The sequence below is a fragment of the Apiospora phragmitis genome, assembly GCF_038363925.1.
Source record: "Apiospora phragmitis strain CBS 135458 chromosome Unknown utg000007l:2111988.0-4706623.0:1.0-2598199.0, whole genome shotgun sequence".
Lineage (NCBI taxonomy): Eukaryota > Fungi > Ascomycota > Sordariomycetes > Amphisphaeriales > Apiosporaceae > Apiospora > Apiospora phragmitis.
The window spans coordinates 1,056,359-1,078,508 of NW_027117406.1; the positions used below are offsets into that span (position 1 = coordinate 1,056,359).

Consider the following 22,150-nt stretch of genomic DNA (forward strand, 5'->3'; position numbering starts at 1 on the left):
TACCCTGTTAATTTCTAATAACTATACTGCCTTCTCTTTTTACTAACACCGCTTATTAAAGCACGCCTCGAAATCTGACAAGCTTTAGCTTTAAAACTACTCGTGTAGTCTCTTGTATTTTCGCTTATTATAGCTATTTTCTCCACAGGTTAAATAGTGGCCTATTAAAGCTACTCTTTTAAAACAACGTTGCTTTTTTTTAAAGTTTTTTTTAAAAGCCTCTCACGTGAGGCTTTTATAATTAATAAAAAATAAAGAGCGTTAAATAAAGGTTTTAATACATTAATATTAATTAATAATATTAAGTTAATATATATAATAATTTCTATTATTAAAGAGAAATATAAAGAGATATATAATATTAAAAAGCTTTTAATTATTTAAATAATTAAAATAATATAATTATAAAGGATTTTATTTTATTAAAAGTATTAATATATATTATTTAAAAAACTATTTACTTTTATAAAGCTTTTTTTTATAACTTTAAATTAAAGCGAGTTTAAAAGCTTAAAGATTAAAAGTTTTCAATTTATTTTAAAAATATAATTTTAAAATATAATTAAATTTTTAATATCGTATTTATAACGTTTTATATAATAAAAGGCTTTAGTTTAAAAAGCTAGCTTAATTATATAAAAGTAAGCAATAGCTTTTTATTTTTATTATTAAATATTTTTTAAAGTTATCTCGTATTAATTTAATATAATTACGCGAGTAACGCTTTAAAGAAAGTGGTAAAGCTTTTTAAAAATTTAGTTATAAAATTCTCTTTAATATAATAATAATATTAAATTATATAAGTAATTAGTTTTAAAAACCCCTCGTTATTTTAAAAGCTTTTATCTCGATTTAAAATAACTTATTTTAAGTATTATATAAATTAAAGTTATAAAGACTTATTTTTTAATTTAAGTATTATTTATGTAAAAGTTAAACTTTTTTATTAATATTAACTATTATAATAATAAAAACTTTTAATATAAAACGTTTTTTTAAAAAATTAAATAAAATCTACTTAAAAAGTTAATAACGGTTTTATAATAACTTTATATATATAATTAATATAATAATTTTAAAAAACCTTTTATAATTAAAAATTAATTAAAAACTAATTAAAAACTAATTAAAAATTAATTAAAAATTAAAATAATACTTATTAATATTTTTATTAAAAAAGTAAAGGCGATATTTTTAAGCTTTATAATAATCGATATCTTTATTAAATTAAATACGAAAAAATCGAGGATTTATTATAATATAGTATATTAAATAATAATAAAATAAATAAGTATAGTTTAATTAAATTATTCTTTATAAAAAATTATTAAATATTATTATTAAAAGTTATATAACTAATTATATTTTATTTTATTAATATTTAAGCTTTAAATATTTTTCTAATATTATAAAACACTTTATAACGTTAGAAATATCTCTTTAAAATAAAAAAATAAGCTTATATTATACGTGTTATATTTTAATAATTAACTTTATAATTAAACTTTTCTTTAATAATTTTATTATTTAAGAATAAAAGTATTATAACCCGACCTAACCATACGGTTAAAAAACCCCACTCACCGGCACGGAACTATTATGCCTCGAACAGGCTACGATACTATAGCTACGGACCGCACCGCCAGCTATATAAATACGAAACTAAACTTTCTTTAACAACGAGTAACGCCACTTTCACGCCCGGCGATAAGGCGAACGCGCCTATAAAGTAACGGCGATCAATAATAAATTACGTAATATAGTAAACGTTTAAACGAGATTATTAAATAGTATAAAACGTAATTAAAAACGATTATTAAATAATATAAAACGTAATTAAAAACGATTATTAAGTAATACCGAGCACGTTTAAAAAAGATTATTAAATAATAATAAATTAATAAAAAAAGGATTAAATATATAATAATAAATATTTCTTTTTATATATTTTATATAAATATTTTTTATTTTAATAATTAATTTAAATATTAATTTTAATTTATTAATAAAATAAATAATTTTAATAAAACTATTATAAATATTTTTAAACCCACGTACTTAATTACTTTCGTTTTTATAAGCTATTACTTATTATATTAATAAAAGCGATTTTTATTATACGTTTAAATATTCTTTTATATTATTAATATAAACCTTAATACGTTTTATTAGGTTTCTTTTAAAACTTAAATAACGTTCGTTATATTTTAATTATTTTTATTTTTACGAATTATTATTTAAATTTTTAAATAATAATATTATAAGAATTATATTTATACCTAGTTTTAATAATATCGTCCGATAAAGAAAGACTCCTATCGCCACCCTTAATACTTCTTAACGGGACCCTGCTATAGATATTAATAGCGACGATAATAATAATGAGCCTATATAATAAGCGCTAGTTAAACGAATTAAGGAATTCGAATAAGAGAGCGTTAATTATTAATATTATTATATTAAGTTTAAAAAAAGCGTAATAAGTTCTTAATTAAAGGTATCCTAGAATAAATACCTTATAATATTAATAAGTTACGCGAAAAGGTGCGTTTTTTTTATATAGCTATTAATATTATTTAAACCCTTATTACGCTAAAGAAAGGTATAAAGATTAGTACGCTAACCCTTTTTAACGAAATAAGCAGAAACTTCCGAAACTTTTTTATTCAGGTTAAAGCCTATTAATAATTCTATAAAAAAACGTTTTAAAACTCTACTTAGCGAGTTATTTACGTTACTTCGTTTTTTAAAAATAAAGTATTCGTTTAATTTAAACCTTATTTAAACGAACTTATAAAAAACGACTAATAAATTAAGCTATACCGCATAGAGGTATAACGTATTTTCGAAAGTTACGACGGCTTCGAATAAGCCTTTAAATTACTTTTCTAAAACCCCGACGAAAAACGACAGGCGAAAAGGGAACTTAAGACCTTTAAATAAAAGGGATTAGCCGCTTTTTATATAGCCGAATTCCGGCGTATCATAGCTTGACTAAATTATACCGAAGCTACGAAAATTATAATATATTACCGAGGATTAAAGGATAATGTTAAGAACGAACTTAGCCGGCTTAACGCCCCCGATAATTTCTTTTCGTATATAAAATTTATTATTAAAATCGATACCCATATATATAAATAACGCCGCGAAAAGCAAGACGGACCCCAGCGGTAGACCAGTCGAACCTAAGCTAACACGGGGCGACCACGTTAATATAACTACATGCCGCCTAGGAATACCACGGCGTATAGCTACCACAGTAGGCCTATAGACCTCGACGCTACCAAATACGATAAGCAGGATAGGAAGCTACGCGGCACCTGCTATAACTATTAAAAACCAGGATATTACGCTCGAAAATATTAAGCACCAAGGAAGGACTTCCGACGAGTCCCAGAAGGATAACACGTTAACGCTACCAAGATAAAAAACACCCCTATAATAGTTATTAAAAGTAGTAGCGCTATTATTAAACACGGCAGCCTATCCTAAATAGCCTATTATAACGATAAGTATACCTTTTACTTAGTAAACAAAAAAGGTACCGGATAGTTCCCTAAAACCCTGAAAGGTAAGGAAGACTATAGCCGAAGCGTCGCGATAATACGAAGGGAGCAACCCTTCCTTACGACGAAAATAGTAATTTAATAAATAATATTATAAATTAATTAAAATAATTAATAAATTATAAACGTTTAATAAGCATATTAATAAACGAGTTAATAAACGAGATTACTAAATTTAAAAACCTTAAAACCGACGGGTAATTAATTATTCTTAATATTCTTTACCTCGATTCGAAATATTTACGCTAAATACTTATTACGGCCGGTTTTAACTAAAGAATTTATAGTAACTACGTAATAAAAAATAACTTATAAATCTTCCCTACCTACGAAAAATACTTCACGCTTTTATAGATCTCGTATATATATAACGTTTACATAAAATACCTCGCGGAGAAGCTCGAATATAAATAATTCCCCTAAAGGATTAATAAGTAACCTATTACGTAACCATACCCGAATTATATTATTAAAAAAATCCGAACGTTAATTCTAAACGGACGACGCGTATACCTATTAATAAAAAAAATTTATAATAATTACGATAATATTACTTAAAAAAGCGAAATTAAAAAGAGTATTTCGAGAATTAATACTTTAAGTACGCCTAAAAAAAATCGCGAACTTATAAACGTTTAAAAAAAAACGCTTAATACTTTTAAAACGTATAAATATATACTTAATAAAAAAACCCTTTTATTATATTAAAAAACTTATAAAACGTTTATAAATTACTACGAACTTAATAAACTTTCGAATTATTAAAAAAACCCGAACTTTAAATATTAAGGATAATATTTCGTATAAGGGGGAATATAAAAACACCCCTATTAATATACCAAAAAGCGCCCTATAAAGAACGGAAAAAATAACGGCGACGACACAAGGATTAATTATAAGATATTATTAATAACCTATAGACGTAGCGTTCGGAAAATAAACGCCGCTTACTATAAAAAGATAATAATAAACGGATTAAAATAGGTCCCTATACTAAATAATAGATAATCGAGTTATCTATAAATATATTATATTAATACTAAGTATAAAAAAAGCTTATATTAAAACGCTACTTAATAACGAAATATAAAAAAACTATATTTTATTACGAATCATTAATTACCTTAAATTCGAATAATAATAAAAAAACGCCCTATACCGATTTAAAACTATCGATAAAGGATTTATAATTTATAACGATAAAGAAGTATAAAAAGAAATTATGAACCTTTTAATTAATATTAAAATACGTTATAAATAAATTATATATAACATTATAAACGTTATAAGATATAATATAATTTTAAAAATATTTTAATTACGGGTAAATAATTTTAAAATTAATTAAAAAATAGGCTAGTTTTAATAAAATATATTAAAAAAGGTTTAATTAATAAATAACGGTTTAAAAAATAACCCCTTAATAAATTTAAAATCTTTAAAATATATATTATTATTAAAAAACTTAAGCCGAACGTTATAATAATTATATTAAAAAAGTATTAATAATTCGAAACACTTTTTAATAAAAAATTAAAAATAAGCTTACCGCTTTATACATAATAAAATTATAAAATACCTTTTAAAAATAAAAAGGAACCCCTATTTATACCTATATACAAACTTAATTAAAAGTATAAATAAACCTTAAAAAAATATATTATAAAAAATCTCGAGAAAAGAGTTATCTAACCATCCATATTATTAATAAGCTTCCTTATCCTCTTTATTTTAAAAAAGAGTAAAAACGAAAAACTTAAATAATATATATATATCGATTATTAAAAACTTAACGAAATTATTATTAAAAACCGGTACTCCTTACCTTTAATCAGCGATTTATAAAATAAACTACTATACGCTAAAATCTTTATAATACTCGACCTCCTTAACGTATATAACTTAATCCGAATTAAAAATAAAAAAAATAAAAAACCGCGTTCTAAACTAAGTACGGCTATTTCGAATACTAAGCTATACCGTTTAATTTAATTAATATATTAACTAACTTTTAAACTATAATTAACTATATCTTATAAAAATATTTTAATAAATTTATTATAATATACTTCGATAATATCTTTATTTACTTTAAAAATAATAAATAATACCAAAAGTACGTAAAGCTAATACTTTAAAAGCTATAAGATATTAACCTATTAATTAACCTAAAAAAGAGCAAATTCTATCAACGATCCGTCACCTTTATAAATACGTAATATCTCTAGGCAAAATCTGAATAAAACCTTCAAAAATCTTAGTAATTAAAAAATAACCCACGCCCACAAACGTTATAAAAATCAGATCCTTCTTAAAATTAATTAATTACTACCAGATTTTCGTCCCCGAATTTAATAAAATAGCGACACCCTTAATAAACTTAATAAAAAAGGACGAACTATTCTAATAAATAAAAAAAAACAAGGCCTTTTATAACATTAAAGAACGAATCTTTAACGAACTAATACTTCGTATAATAAACCCGTTTAAACCCTTCGAAATCGAAACCGACACATTAAACTATGCGATCGGAGGGTAACTAAATTAATAAAACGATAACGAAAAGTCGCACCTCGTCGCATTCTTTTTAAAAAAGCTTAACGAATTAGAACTAAACTATTAAATTTATAATAAAAAATTAATAATTATTATTAAAACTTATAAAAAATAAAGATATTATTTTAATAAAATAATAAAATTAATTAAAATTTATATTAATTATAAAAACTTTATAATATTTATTATTATTAAAAAATTAAATAAATAATAAATATAATAATCTAAATTCCTTTTAAAATTTAACCTTACTATTATCTACCGGAAAAATAACGAGAACGGTCGCGCCGACGCGTTAAGCCGACGACCGGACCACCAAGAGGAGGTTCCGCCCAAAACGCGAATAATCCTTACCTACGACTAAAACGGCAACCTCGCACCTTTAAAATAATTAAACGCTACGAACCACGTTTAATATAATAACGAATAAGTTACTAAGTTCCGATAACTTAGCTAAAACTTCAACCCCGCGAATTACCCCAAGGATCATTTCGAAAACCGCGACGGCCTTACCTTTTACTAAAACAAGATCTATATCCCTAAATAGTATCGTAAAAACTTTATCTAAAAAATCCACGAACACCCTATACACGGATACCAAGGGATATTTAAAACCTAAAAAAATATTACTAAATAATTTAACTATAAAAACTTTAAACTAATCGTAGCTAAAGTAATCGGTAAATACAACCTCTATAATAAAGCTAAAGCCGCTAAATATCGATTATATAAAGAATTATAACCGATCTTACCATTAAATAAAGTATAAAAAACTATTACACTTAATTTCGTTATTAAGCTACCCTTATTAAAAAAACCCCTAATTAAAATCGATTACGATAATATTTTAATAATTACGGATAAACTTATAAAATATACTTACTTCCTACCGTACAAAGAATTTAGCAATACTAACGACCTAGTATACACGTTCTTTCGAATAATCATTAACTAGCACAGGCTACCCGAAATAATTATCTTTAATAAAGATAAATTATTTACCGCTAAATTCTAAAAATTATTTATAACATAACTTAAAATTAAATATAAACTATTTATAACTTACTACCCTTAAATAAATAAATAAACTAAACGAATAAACTAAACTTTAAAATAATACCTACACTACTATATTAATTATAAATAAAATAATTAAATATAATTATTACCTATAACTTAATTCGCTTATAATAATATAAATAACGAAACTACGCGTATCTCACTATTCCGAGCGAACTACAGGTACAACCCGGAAATTACCAAGAAACCCTTAAAAAAAAACTAATACTAATCGCGATTATATAAATCGAAAAATTAAAAAAACTCTAGATCATACTATAATAAAACCTTACCTTCTTCTAATAACGAATAAAAAGATACGCCGATTAAACAAAGTTAAAAGGACTAACTTTTAAAAAAAAAAAAAGTCTACCTCTTATAACAAAATATTAAAATAAAATAACTAAGCGATAAATTAGACTTTAAAAAAATAAAACTATTTAAAATCGTAAAAATTATTTTAAAAACTAATTACCAATTATTATTATTTAAAACAATATAAATATACCCTATATTTCATATTTTATTATTTAAACCAACGGTTAAAAAAAACTTAATCGATATATAACTAAAAATTAAAACAGATTAATATGAGTATAAAATTAACGGAATTATTAATAAAAAAAGGAAAAAATAAAGCTTCTAATACCTCGTTTAATAAAAAAGCTACCTATTAAAAAATAATATTTAAAAACTTAAAACATTTAATAAATATTACTAAAAAACTACGGGCGTTTAAATAATAACCTCGGAAATCGGCTTAAAAAAAAAATTAATCGCGTTCTAATTAATAATATTAAAACCCCCGTAAACCTAAACGGCTATAACGGCTTTAAACTCCCGACACTCTTACTCCTCTAATTCGTTTAAAGAATATAAACCACGCTATATTAACTTTACCCTTTAAATACGAGCCATCTCTTTTTATTTATAAAAACGAATAAAATAAGCAATAACCTCATTAATTTAGCGCTAAAGCTCTAAAAAATAAGCCTCTACGGCGGACTCTTCCCGAAACAGGCGCTCGTACTCGTCCTACACACGCCGCAAAAAAAATAATAAAACCCCGGTACTATTATACGCATAGTTAACACGAATACACTCTTTATACTTACTAACGCCTTTTATTATTACATAAAACCACCCCTTCGTAAAATAACGACTATAAAACATAACTTCGAAACTAAATTTAGAAAAAACTTTAACAAAATCCGTACAACGAATAATAAAAAAACGATTAAACTTAATTCGAAATTTTTTAACGCGACTATCTATAATAAACACATATTATAACGAAAGTAATAAGGAAGGAAAAACTTACCATAAACTATAATAAGCGGACGGCTAAAGTATTTATAAAATTAATACTTTAAAAATAAAATAATTAAAAAAAAGGATAATATTATAACCCGACCTAACTATACGGCTAAAAGACCTTACTTACCGGCATAAAACTATTATACCCCGAACAGGCTATAATACTATAACTACGGACCGCACCGCCAGCTATATAAACACGAAACTAAACTTTCCCTTAATAACGAGCAACGCCACCTCTACGCCCGGCGATAAAGCGAACGCGCCTATAAAGTAATAATAACCGATAGCAAATCACGTAGCATAATAAACGTTTAAGCGAGATTATTAAATAGTATAAAACGTAATTAAAAACGATTATTAAATAATATAAAACGTAATTAAAAACGATTATTAAATAATACCGAGCACGCTTAAAAAGAATTACTAAATAATAATAAATTAATAAAAAAAAATTAAATATATAACGATAAATATTTCCCCTTATATATTTTATATAAATACTTTTTATTTTAATAATTAATTTAAATATTAATTTTAATTTATTAATAAAATAAACAGCTTTAATAAAACTATTATAAATACCCTTAAACCTACGCACCTTAGTTACCTTCGTTCTTATAAACTATTACCTATTATATCGATAAAAGCGACTTCTATCGCACGTTCGAATACTCTCTCGTATTATTAATATAAACCCTAGTACATCTTACTAGGTTTCTTTTAAAACCTAGATAGCGTTCGTTATAAAAAGTTATAATATTAAAATTAAAAACCTCGAAGCTATTAATTAAAACTTAAAATAATAATAATAAAGTTATTATAATTAATAAATATAATTAATCTTTTAAATTAAACTATTTTTAAATAAGTTACCTACTTTTTTAACGAGAAGGGTGGTGGCTAAAGCGTTAAAATCCGGCAAAAAAACGATAGGGTAAATAAATCTTTATAGGGGTGGTGCAGGGTATTCAAATCCTTTACTTTAAAATGAAATTAGATAAATGGCCGCAAATACGGCAGTACGCTACCATTTCAGTATATCGTGTCTGCCATCGTTTCTACCGCTTCTCTCACTGACCAACCAAATAACAAACAACAACGTATGTATATATTTGTGATGGCCCCATCAACTCCATGGCTGCCAGATACCTACTTACTTACATGCCGTGATCACAAAGTTGCGGCACGCGGGTAGACCCCGGTTGACAGTGTGGGGGTAAACCTAAGGTCGCTGGTCGACCTCGCATGATTGGGACGACACAAATGGAACCTCGTCTACGTCTCACGCCTGGTCTTTTGCATGAGGTTGTGGCAAGGCTAACCCGTGCAATTGAGGCTGCGCAGCAGTAGTCGGATCTAAGATCAGCCAGGCTTGTCTGTAGATCTCTTTCTTCCCGACTTGACGTGCTGAGGGCACCAATCGAGCATTGGATCGGACTGACTGCCTTCCAGCATGCAGTTATTGGCGAACAGGTGACAGGCGCTCTACTGTATGCAATATGATGCCGCCAAGTATGGCTAAGGACATGATTTGATTTGCTGGGAGACCTTTGGTCTACCCAAAGAGTATCACTCGAAGGACCGTCAAGACTCGGGAGAGTAGCCAAGAGCCATTGCACTGGGAGCTGACCGCAGATCATCTACCTTTCGTGGGCTTTCCGAAACCCGTAAATGGAGAAACAGACTAGTTTGGAAGTAACGCTCAACTACTTTCCATGTGTGGCCAAAGCAACCACAGAAAGTATTAGAGTTTTTGATCCCTCTGAATTCCAGAGTTGTGGCGAGGCTGCGGGGGTTGCTCCGTCTAAGCCGACAAGCATATATTTGATTCTCATAATGTTGGATTTGGCTTTCTTGTGCAACGGGGTTCGTCTGTACTATAATGCTCGTGGTTGATTGGTGGATGGTTTTGGCGGATGTGCTCGGCCGAAGTCACGCTTTGCCCGGAAAACCCGAATCCGCGAACCTATATATTTGACCGTTGACAATATACATGGCCATTTTGCAAACGTCGCAAGGCCAGGGGAACATTGGGTAAATTTTCTATTTGAATAGGTATGGATGTCATCTGTGGAGGGAGGCTTCCACATGGTGCGCTCTACATATCGTAGAGGATACACCATTCAGCGTGCTTCAGTCATCCATTCGCATCCTACACACCCAAAGACTTTGACTTTTCCATAGCCACGTCCCAACTCACAGCACAAACCCGCCAAAACCTAATCCTCCATCCTTCACGTAGTCCACCCCAGTCCAGTCCTTCCGTCACCATCCCCAACCCCCCTTTTCCTTCTCTCCTCCTCTCTCATCGAAGTCTCCCCCGAGTCCCCACCGCCAACACCGTCCACCCCGCAATGAAGCAGAGCCCGCCGAGCGGCGTGACGGGCCCCATCGTCTTGCCGAAGCGGGCCGGGTCCAGCGTGAGCAGGTAGATGCTGCCGGAGAACATGGAGATGCCGGCGAGGAACAGGCCCGCGCCCCAGCGGCCCGCGCGCGTGTGGCCCATCGTGTTGGCCGCCACGAGCGTCGCGACGCTGTGGATCAGCTGGTACTGGGCCGCGGTGCCCCAGCTCTGCAGGCGCGCCGGGTCGCTGATGCGCTTCTTGAGGCCGTGCGCCCCGAAGGCGCCCAGGGCCACGCCCGTCGCGCCCGAGACGGCGGCCAGGGTGGCGAGGATGGACATGGTCGTCGCTGCGGCTGCTGGGGTGATAGTGGTGGTGGTGGGGGAGGACGAGGAGGGAAGGACCTCGGGGCCTTCGCGTTGGTGCTGATGGAGTAGTGAAGACTGTTCGTCAACGGTACTGTGTACGCGATCAGACGGACTCATGGGAAATGGCAAGTCCAATTAGCCGCTGTTGTGTAGATAGGTAGTGTATGTGTAGGAGATTGCTAGGTCGTGAGTATTCTCTGGAGGATGTTCGTGCCAAGTGAGGTTGCTGGACAGAGAAAACCGCCCCACTTCCCACCGAGAGCTCCAACCAGTATCTACCCGAAACCCTTCAATATTTTCGGGTCTCATAGCTACATACGGTCAGTCCATCAAAGCCAGTCAAGACATCGCTGTTCCTGCTTTAGAACCGATTCACAGGACAAACGGAGATTGTGTACGTTAGATGCTTCTTATATAAAAAACGCCGATTTAAAACAAGACGGACCAGAACGTTGCTTAGCACCGAAGCACCCTATCGTGCCATTTACGGTTCCCAGATTTTCCCACGGTTTCTACTTATACCTTCTCTTCGTAGGTGCTGCTATTACTCTTGAGCAGCTTCGAACCAGAAGCCTGATAAAAATAACTCCAGCCTTTTGATGGCTCGCTCTCACCACATCGCTTAATTGATGGTCACTTTCGGCAGCCTAGAATTTTTTCTATGCCCAGAACGCGCTTCCCATTCATCTATCCCCAACTCGCTACAGTGACCGAATTTTGAAATGCAATACGCTACGCTGCCACGTTCGCTCGACTGCATTCACATGACCCCTGTGTGCTTTCAACGCCCTTATATAATAAGTGCATCACTTCAGCCATAGCAAGTTCAAAGCGACCAGTCCCCCGTGGCGTACAGGGTGATCCACCGGCGGCCGTGCCGAGTGCCGGCATGTAAAATGACTTTGTGCTTGCTGATGCGAGAATTTTACGAATATTTGGTCTGGACCCTGATCGTCCCACTCAGTCAACGCCCTCTTTGCCTTCTTCCCGGGTAGACATGTGTCCACCATCCTCGAGCGTGGCCTCCTCGGCATCCGACCGAGGGTTGAAATCCAACCCCATGCTCCTGAACACAGCGTGCTCGGCCTTGTGGCTCTGGGCCGCTTGGCCACCGTAGTACGGGCCGGTCCCAAGATGGAGACCATCTTCCACCGGTCCAGAGCCATCTGGAAGGTCTGCAGGCTCATAGTCAGGTACCCAATACTCAGGATCCTCCACCATCCCACCCAGTCTCTCTCCCTGCTTCTCCAAGTCCTCGCGATAGAACGGGTTCGACGATACATAGCCAGCTGCCAAAAGCCGGTAAATGGCCGTTCCTCCCACCCGCGGCTTCAATTTCATGTATAGATCCTTGTAATCACACATAACGGCGGCAATGGCGGCGGTCTCTTGCATATCTTCATCATTATCTGCCAGCAGCGAGAGTATTGCTTCGTGCGGGCGGTGCGGCCACCAGAGGAAATCTAGACAAGGTACGCCCTCCGGCCAGCCGCGCGCTTCGATCTCTTCGATCTCTTTATCCTCGAAGGCGTTCACCATGACGCGGCGTGCCATGATGACCTGCTTTATCCAGTCCAAGTAGGTCCATTTGTGGCCTTTCCGTAATACCTTCAGGTATCCTCTTATCTGTAGTTTGGGCCCGAGGTGTGTTACGCATGATCTGGTCGGCCCACCATCGAGCGAACATGGTGTGGTGATAGATGCCTCGGATGGCGCTGAGCAACTCGACATAGCCCATGGGAACAAGCGGGTGACTTAGCCGTGCATAGCGGTCGACATTGCCATCATGGGCTGCCATCTCGATAAGCCAGCTTTTCTTCATAGTGGGAAGATCCAGAGGTAGCGGTTCGTATAGAAGCCGAACTTCCTCTTGATGCAAGGACCGGTTTAGTTCAGGGTGGCGAAACTCGCTGTCATTGATTCTGGAGTCCTCTTCGATGGTATTCAACCCGATGAGATCTTCGGGTGTCTGTACGCGGGACTCAACGTACCACCGGACTTGTGTGTCCCCGTTCAGGAACGCTGGGCAATGGGGCTTGTCCAGCTCGATGGACCGTTCTCGATCATCCATGACAGAGTAACGACAAGGATAGCTCAGTATGTGTTGGTAGATGAGACGTCCGCCTTCGGTCGCGCCCTCTCTGGCCTCTTCGGCGATGGAGACGTTGGGAAGCAGGTCCAACTCGAGGTAGAGCCTATGGTACCCAGCCGCGGCCGAGGCACGGCCAGCTTGGTACCGCATCTCCGGATATCGCCTGACAAGCTGGCGATACGTATCTTCCGAAGCCAGGTCGGGGTGCCAGATGCAGTATGGGCGCTCCTCTTCGGCCATTTGCTCGGGCACTTGATTGCTCATGATCAGGCGAGCTGGGCATCCACGTCGCACAGCTCGGTGACGGCCCTACTGGTAGCAAAGTTGTAGTGTAGTCGAATGCCACGAATAAGGGAAGACCTGGCTACTAGGCTGTCGGTGTCTTGTGGGACCCTCCCCTTGATTGCGGCAAAGCAATCCGGCAAATTTCCAACCCCCTCATTCATCGTGGTGTGGTGAGAAGTATGGGAAAAAGGGAAATTGAAAAAAATAAGAATAAAAGGCACAGTTGGCGGAAGTTTGGTATGGGATACTATTGTGACTTTAGCAGGCAATTATGTATGTCTCTCCGAGCGGAGGTGGGCCACGGGGGTGGTACGATGCAAGGGGCAGCCCCTCTACCGTCCAAATTCCGTTCTCTTATTAGTAAGACACTTCTGTGCTGCTTATATATAGGAGAGCGGATGAGATCCTTAGTATTCAGCAAGATATGGTCGTATATGAACGATTGATCGTTTTTGGTGACTTGTAATACTCACTGTTCTGCGGCAGCACATTGATTGATTGGATCAAATGTTTACCGCTAACAACGGTGTTAGACAAGAGAGACAAGAGATGTATCCGAGGAGACATGAGCGAGCATGCTACGATCTATGCCTCGAGGTCCATGCTGTTAAGGACACAGATTCAGTCCGATCAATAAACTAGGTGCTTGATCTGTTCAGTTATGGTTGTCTGTCACATCCCTGATATCCACTTCATGTTGAGACTGAGTGGCCGAGACAGCCGGGTGGGCCAAGACATCTATTGGCAGTTCATGACTTCATTAATCCTTTGTCGCATGGGATACATACATAAGCAACAAATAACTCCCCTCTCAAGTGATGCTGATGACCGTTTCGAGATCCTAAACGATCGCATAGGCAGATGCGTAGCTCACGCTGGAGTCGTTGGCAGACTCGACCAGTCCGCTGCGCTGGTACTGCACAAACTTGAACTTATGCTTGCCCGGCTCGGCGTGATCCTTAGCCAGGACCTCGAGCGCCGCCATGGTGACACCAATGGGGTGCCGGCCGCAGACCGTGTTCTTGGTGCGCGCGAGGTTATCCACGAAATCATCGTGCTTCCCGGACTCGACCGCGTCCATGGCCAGCTGGTCCAACAGCTTGATGCTCTCGTGGATCGGCGGGTTGGTGACGGCCCCCATGCTGCGCGTTACGCTCTGCAGGTTCTCGATCTTGTTCTCGGGCGCGTACTTGGTGTAGCTGAAGCGGCTGCCCCAGTGGCAGAAGTCGGAGCTCACGATGAAGACGTTGTCGGGGTCCCGGAGGTAGGGCGCGAGCAGGGCGCCGAACGCCTTCTCCTCGGGGCCCTTGTTGTCGCCGACCAAGATGGGCACGATGGTGGGGTACTCGGCCTCCGACGCGAAGGTCTGCGTAAGCCGCTTGTAGAGGAAGGGCAGGTGCATCTCCAGCGAGTGCTCGTCGACGTCGCATTGTCGGTCGATGTCGCGGAACTGCCCCGTGGATCGCAGCTGCTGGATCACAGCGGTGTCGACGGTGAGGCTGCCGAAGGGCGTGGCATATTTGGCGTAGGTGGTGAGAGCGCAGCCTGGGAGGTAGTATGTGTGCGGGGGCCCAGGATGAAGACGCGCTTGGCGTTGCTAAGGTCGAGGGACTTGTAGGCCCAGGCGGCACAAGGCCCGGAGTAGCTGTAACCAGCATGCCTATATGTAAAGTAGTTACGATGGTCAGTAGGATATCATTACCTTGATGTGGCTAGTATGTAGATGAGCATACGGTGCAATGATGGTTCTGGCGCCTTTTATGGGCAGTGGTTTACCCTCGATGTCGTTGGGCACGTCGGCCAGGAACTCGTCGAGAGTAGACGATAACTGGTCGGGCTCGCCTTCATACCAGCTGTGGGCATGGCTGCCTTTACGGGTGCCCACTTGTTGGCCAGACATCTTATCTTGCTCGAGGTGCGTATGGTGGACAATTATCTCTATCACTCAAGTTCAAAACGCTCAGTTGAAGTTGCAAGTTCAAGAGCTCATGGGAAGTGTCCTGGAGGAACATAGAATGATTGCGTCAGTTCACCTGAGCCGAGTTATGGAGCTTAGAGCGCAATGCAGGGATACCCAGTACCCCTCTGTGGCTCTGCCCCTCCACGGGAGGCCACTAAGGTTAGCTCAATTGCGGGGTCATCCACGATATGTTCATGTTGCTCTCCCCTGAGTCCTCTCCCTGGATACTTAAGTACATAATTTACTTAAGTATGCCTCTTTCTACATAAGGATACCAGACTCTTAGATGTTGCTATCTATCTATTCTGTTACCGGTATCCATCGTGGCGGAATTCCTGTCAGGTGTTGCGTTGTTGAAGCCCCTTTTTCAACTTGGCAGAAGATCTTGGGAGGTGTACATATCTCGTAAACTTGAGATGACAGGAAATACCAGCACACCGCAACAAGGCAATCATGACATCCAGGACGGACTGAGAGATGAACACATAATACTTGAGAAAGCGAAAGAACATTACTTCTCTGACGGCCTGCTCAGGGCAGATAACAACATTATGGAACAACTGAGGTCCTTCTTCTATTGCAGCTTTCTTTCCATGCCTCGGGTGGCATTGGTATGTCCTGTTAGGTCGGCTTCGTGGATTTCGACATCTCTCCTAGACAGGGCTTTCTACCATAGACCACATACCTTGAGAAAGCGACCTTCGTTAGCTGCTTGTTCTGGCTTGGCTTGGGCGGTCTAGAGTGCTTACCACGGTATGTAAGATCGACACCTAGTGCTTCTCACATGCCGACAGCAACCTTCCACGAACTTGCTTATCTCCTCGTCGGTCATCCCGTAAGCCTTATAGAACTTGGAGGATGATTGTACCACCTCGATCACATCTTGCGTAATGAACAAGCCGATTTGGTGATCTACAGGATCACTAGACCATGCATTAACCCTGAGTTTTTCGTCAGTGCTTGAAGCATGATGCTCCAGGTTGTTCATTGATGGGGGAGGAGAGACGGAGGGATCACTTACGGCCCCAGGATTTGGTGTGCAGTGACATCCACGAAACCTGCTTCGACCATCCAGTCTTTCAACCGGGGGGCTACATCGACGTTACGTCCTAGGTTAGCTGCCCCTGGACGGCCCGATGCATGTGTTCTCGCAAGCTGAATGGGTTGATCTGTATGAGCTCCTCGCTCTCGGCATCTGCAGCGATTTGACCAGCGCCGATTTCCTGAGACGGGCAAGTAACCAGATATGTGAGCTCTTGTCTGCCAGCGAGTTGACTGAAAGGGAGTTTCCTTTCTGTTTCTTGACCGACTCACCTGATATTCCGCCCATCCACCAGGCTGGAGATTATCATAGATCTTGCGTATCATCGCCGCTGGATCTTTAAAGCATATCGTCCTAGAAGCCATAGGCCAGTCAGTCAGACATGCTTGTTGTCTACCAGCATAGTTATCCAAGAGTTGGCGCTGCTTTCCCACTTACATCATACGAGCATGTATATAATCAAAAGGCGAATCGTGCACCCATTCCTCCTCGACATCCTCGCGGACGAAGTGGCAGTTTTGCGGCGCATAGGTAGGCTGGATCAAGCTCAGGTCAGTTCCTACCACCTCTGCCGTAGGGTGGGCCTCCGCATAGTCGCATGCCCATATCCCTGTGCCTGTTCCAACGTCAAGCACTCTCGTGGACTCAGTCTCAATGGGTGCCCACGACAGCTCCTTCTCCATCAAAAGGAGCCATAGTTCATGCTGTAGGTCTATGGGATGGGATGTTAGCGGAATGAGGCAGTTTCCTCTAGCCAAAATAATAAGCAGTGGTTTCGTTACCAAGTCGGTCCTGCTCAGCCTGTCCCCATTACGTTAGAAACCGTCCTGACGTAAGTTCCATGGGAAGTTCACTCACGCCATCATTGGGCAGCCAGTACTCTATACCTTCCATGAGCTTCAGAAGTCCATATGTGGGGGGTGAGTCAATACATACTTTCCGGCCTATATCCATTCCAACCTCTGCCGTCCTCCTCAATCGTATTGGGGTCGGGGTTGGTATAACCACTTGCGATGTCAGTCAACACGGCGACCGAAGCCTTGCTTTAAGCCATCCCTCACACGAACCTTGGTGAACGATTTGAAAAGGTTGACGCAGCAGGAGACAAGCTGTGCTGGGCCGCAAGGCCAATCTGCAGGGGGCCGCCGTCCTCCACCCCGTAATGCCCCCGTTCCTCATCCATTTCCAACGTTTCGATGCCGCGAAGAAGTTGTATGTCGTGGACCGGCTTGGCAGTTGTAGTACAGGGCCACTACAATGCGTTTTGTGAAGATGTCTGCGGGGTATGGTAATGTCGCGATACACGTACGTGCCATTGAGTACCGTCGGACTGGTTCGTCTCGTGACTCTCGTCCGAAGGATTCCTGAACAGCCAATCATAAGATTCTGACTGTTCATGTCCATCGAGACCCATATTTCAAGCCATGAAAGCCTCCGACCACTCTAGCTGAACAGTAAGAGGGCCTACAGTCGTGACCTACAAAGAAAACATCGATGGAACTGTCACTTAACCAACATGAGAATCGAACATTCATCGCTCTGTCCAGGAGCCAGATCAGAATATCTGATCAGGTACCAATCACAGCTTTCGTCATGGTAGCTTAGAGCCCTCAACTAGAAGAGAACCCACGTGAAGGTCACTCATGTCCTTCCTGGTAGGTCAACACATCGACGGGTATTCCGGTTACGTGGGATATCGCGTAGCGTACGGGTGACTTGGTGTCTAGTCGCGATCAGGTTCCCGAATAGAAGAATACCCTGAACGGGGGCGATTAACTCTTGCGGTGCCCATCCTCAAAGAAACCAGCGGGGAGTGCCTCCGACAAACACGTCAAACCGACTCGATATATAATCAGAGACCCTGTCTTCCAGGTGGGCATAGCACACAGTTGTTGCTTGATACCACTTGAAATAGAGCTTATGGCCTCAGAAAGCTCGGTACATCAACAGAACGTATCGTATAATAGCATCCAACGATTCAGACCGAACAAAAGGATATCGAGTGATTCGAGACAGTAATACTCAACTCATTCTACCCGCTGTATGATTATTAGCATGTTTTACATGCCTCGCGGGTGATACAGTTGAGTGGAGGTTGGTAACAATTGAAACAAGCCAAGTTACGTCATTAGGCAACCAAGCTCATACCACCACCAACACATTTACATGCCTGCTCCCAATGCGACAACACACTCCATTCAACAGCAACAAACCATATCCAACGCCGCCGTCTTCGTCGCAGTCGAAGCTGGTTTATGGTCAAACAAGCCATTATGGGGTCCTACAGCATACCTGACCCTGCGGAGGCTTTGGCTGAGAGCAGCTTCAGCATGATGGAGAAGAAGGTTAGCAATCATCATGTTACAGCAAACGACGCCCCTGCTACATGGAGTTCAGAGACGCTGATATTGCATTCAATATGTAGCCAAAGGGCTCTGCGTCGCTAGCAGCCGTAGTCTCAGCCTTCGTGCCTACTTGGGTGAGTTCACTCTCGGTGAGATGACGCGAGATTATCTGCTGATGGCTTCAGGTGACGGGGCTGTTCTTCATTGCTATATTCGTCATGATTCGGCATCGGTATCGCAACATCTATATGCCACGCACATTTATGGGCACCATACCAGAGAAGTCTGTCTCTCCCCAGATATAATCATGAACGATTGCTAATATATCGAAGGAGCCGCACTCCCGCCCCCAGCGGTGCTTGGTTCGACTGGGTTCACACGATGTGGGACGTGCCAGACAAGTTCGTACTCTACCACCAGTCGCTGGACTCGTACCTCTTTCTGCGTTTCCTGCGCACCGTCATCTTCATTTGTCTTGTCGGCTGCGCCTTGACATGGCCAATCTTGATGCCCGTTAATGCTACCGGTGGCGGATCTTCCACGCAATTGGACAGTATCGGTATTGGGAACGTCAGGGACAAGAAGCGGCTGTATGCGCACGCCCTGGTGGCCTGGGTCTTCTTCGGCTTCGTCATGTTCACTGTCGCCCGCGAGCGACTCTGGCTGGTAGGATTGCGACAAGCCTGGACTCTGTCTAAATCAAATGCCAACAGGCTTTCCTCGCGCACTGTCTTATATCTGTCGGCACCACGAGACGCGCTGGAGGACTCCAACATGCACCGATTCTTTGGTGATGCGGCAGTGCGAATCTGGCCTGCAACCAAGAACGAGACGCTGGAGAGCCTGGTAGCGGCTAGAAATTCCAAAGTTGAGCAACTTGAAAGTGCTGAAATGACATTGATCCGCAACGCCGATAAGAAGGGACGGAACGCCGCCAAGCACAATGGGACGGAGACGGTCAGCTACAATGAGTTGTCTGATGGAGTAAAGGCCACGGTCCGTCCAAAACGACTTCTCAAATCCGGCAAGAAAGTCGACAGCATACGATGGCTCCGGGAGCAAGTTAAGGAGACAGAGTCAGATATTGAAGAGGCAAGAAACGCGAACGAGATAGGCCACCCACAGGGAGCTGCAGCGGTGTTCGTCGAATTCAAGACGCAAGCTGATGCCCAGCGAGCATGTCAGCAAGTAGCCTCTGCCAACCTTCTGGCGCTAACCCCGAGGCATACGGACATTCCGCCGAACGAGGTCATCTGGAAGAACCTTACCATCCCACCAGCCCGTCGAGCTTCCCAAGAGGGTCTTGCTCTTGCTATTGTGATCACCACTATCGTCTTCTGGTCGATTCCCAGCGGATTTGTTGGTCTTGTATCCAACATTGGCTATCTTGCAGAAAACGTTGAGTGGCTCGGCTTCCTGAAAAGACTCCCCAAACCTGCAATTGGACTGTTATCCGGTCTCTTACCGCCGTTGGTTACGAGTGCGCTCAGTAAATACGTGCCCAACATTTTCCGATGTAAGTTGTATAAAGACTCAGATATGGCAGAAGCAACCTAACAAAGTCCAGACATCTTCAAATCTTTTGGTGCGCCAACAATCACTGCCAATGAGCTTAAGGTGCAGAAATGGTTCTACATCTTTCAAGTTACCCAGGTGTTCCTTGTAACTGCCGTTTTCTCTGGCGCCGCTACGGTGGCCTCACAGCTGCTCGATAAGCTGAAGGATCCGACGTCTGTTCCGACATTGCTGGCGCGGGAACTCCCAAAGTCGTCCAATTTCTACTTGACATACTTCATTATCCAGGGCACAACATCGGCTGCCGATAACTTGCTCAACTACTCGGATCTCCTAACTTATCTGTTATATGACCGGCTTTTTGACAAGACACCCAGGCAGAAGTTTACTCGCTTCACGAGTATGAAGGGCATCGCTTGGGGTAAAGTGTTTCCGAAGGTAGGCTGTTATATACATCATTTGTCCGCATGAACTCAGCTAATCGCATGTCTGTAGTTTGCCAACTTCGCTATTATTGGTGGGTTGTCATGCTCCTCATGTTCTCAGGCATCTACTAACGGCTCTCAGCGATCGCATATTCCTGTATCTCTCCTCTGGTTATGGGGTTTGCCGCAATCGGCCTATCACTCTATTATTTCTCTTACCGCTACAACCTTATTTTCGTGATTCAACCCAAGGTCGACACAAAGGGACAGGCTTATACCCTGGCCCTCCAACATCTCTTAACAGGCGTGTACATAGCGGAGCTCGCCCTCATTGGTATCTTCGGCTTGAGGAAAGCCACAGGCCCCTCGGTTCTTCTGGCGGTTCTTTTCATTGCCACCATCACCTACAACGCGCTTATGAACAAGTACCTCGCGCCGCTCGAGAACTATCTGCCAGCCGATCTCGCCAGCGACCCCAATGGCAATGACGAGACCACTCCGCTCCTCTCGTCTGCAGAAGAAGGTCACGCCCAATCACACATCCAACGGCTCGGCGAGCGTGCCCACGTGTCGCCCCAGGTAGCTCAGCACGTCGTCAACCCCCTCGCTCGATTTTTCGAGCCGCGCATCTCGACGTCGTACCAGGCCCTGAAACACTGGCTTGCAGATGACGAGTCCTCCAACGGCACCACGAGCAGTGCACCCCCGGAGTATAGCGAAGAAGACCTCCGGAAGGCCTATCTCAACCCTGCGCTGACCAGCCCGACCCCCTTGATCTGGCTCGCGAAGGACCACATAGGGGCTACCGAGAACGAGATCAGGGAGAGCGAAGGGAAGAGCCTGAAAGCGACGGATCAGGGCGCATGGCTAGATGATAAGGGTAGAGTCAGATGGAGCGTGGATGATGTGCACGAGGTGCCCATATGGAAAGAGAAAGTAGGGTACTAGGACATGGGCATGTCCTATTGCAGACACAGCGATTATACTGCGAGGGGTCATGGTATATCCACCGCGTACAGTGTTAGTTCGACAGGTCTGTGCCTGGCCAGTAGGTGTGGTTGCACCAACACGGGGTGGGAGATTGCTTGGCTATTGCTTGGTAGTTGCTTGTCTTGTTATTTAATTCCTGTTCCCCTGCATCTAGGCTGTTCGATACAAAACCACATTAACCACCTAATCAATCTTACACTCCTCTTCCCATTACCATCATACATGTGAAAGCGTGTTCCCGGCGGTGTGATCATGTACAATTGTGACGGTGAATCCAAAGTA

The 22,150-nt window shown here is 40.3% G+C and overlaps 5 protein-coding genes across 5 annotated transcripts; 1 reads left to right on the plus strand and 4 right to left on the minus strand.

Annotated features, from left to right (window-relative positions):
* Positions 1-10,809: 10,809 nt before the first annotated feature.
* Positions 10,810-11,331, minus strand: PG994_007938 (uncharacterized protein; the record flags this gene model as incomplete). The annotated part of the gene is made up of 1 exon (XM_066859347.1): positions 10,810-11,331. One exon carries the CDS (start codon positions 11,329-11,331, stop codon positions 10,810-10,812), a length of 522 nt encoding a protein of 173 aa, XP_066714834.1.
* Positions 11,332-12,174: 843 nt separating this feature from the next.
* On the minus strand, positions 12,175-13,570 carry PG994_007939 (uncharacterized protein; the record flags this gene model as incomplete). The annotated part of the gene is given in 2 exon segments (XM_066859348.1): positions 12,175-12,809; positions 12,823-13,570. 2 exon segments carry the CDS (start codon positions 13,568-13,570, stop codon positions 12,175-12,177), a joined length of 1,383 nt encoding a protein of 460 aa, XP_066714835.1.
* An 862-nt stretch (positions 13,571-14,432) lies between these two features.
* On the minus strand, positions 14,433-15,491 carry PG994_007940 (uncharacterized protein; the record flags this gene model as incomplete). The annotated part of the gene is made up of 3 exons (XM_066859349.1): positions 14,433-15,136; positions 15,157-15,251; positions 15,325-15,491. 3 exons carry the CDS (start codon positions 15,489-15,491, stop codon positions 14,433-14,435), a joined length of 966 nt encoding a protein of 321 aa, XP_066714836.1.
* An 844-nt stretch (positions 15,492-16,335) lies between these two features.
* PG994_007941 (S-adenosyl-L-methionine-dependent methyltransferase) lies at positions 16,336-17,276 on the minus strand (the record flags this gene model as incomplete). The annotated part of the gene is made up of 4 exons (XM_066859350.1): positions 16,336-16,492; positions 16,573-16,826; positions 16,866-16,947; positions 17,239-17,276. Coding segments are annotated over 4 exons (531 nt in total), but the record flags the coding sequence as incomplete, so codon positions are not given.
* Positions 17,277-18,866: 1,590 nt separating this feature from the next.
* PG994_007942 (uncharacterized protein) lies at positions 18,867-21,826 on the plus strand (the record flags this gene model as incomplete). Its single annotated transcript, XM_066859351.1, has 7 exons — positions 18,867-18,938; positions 19,019-19,072; positions 19,124-19,221; positions 19,271-20,454; positions 20,506-20,891; positions 20,949-20,970; positions 21,021-21,826. The coding sequence occupies 7 exons, from the start codon at positions 18,867-18,869 to the stop codon at positions 21,824-21,826; spliced, it is 2,622 nt and encodes an 873-aa protein (XP_066714838.1).
* Between the last annotated feature and the right edge of the window lie 324 nt (positions 21,827-22,150).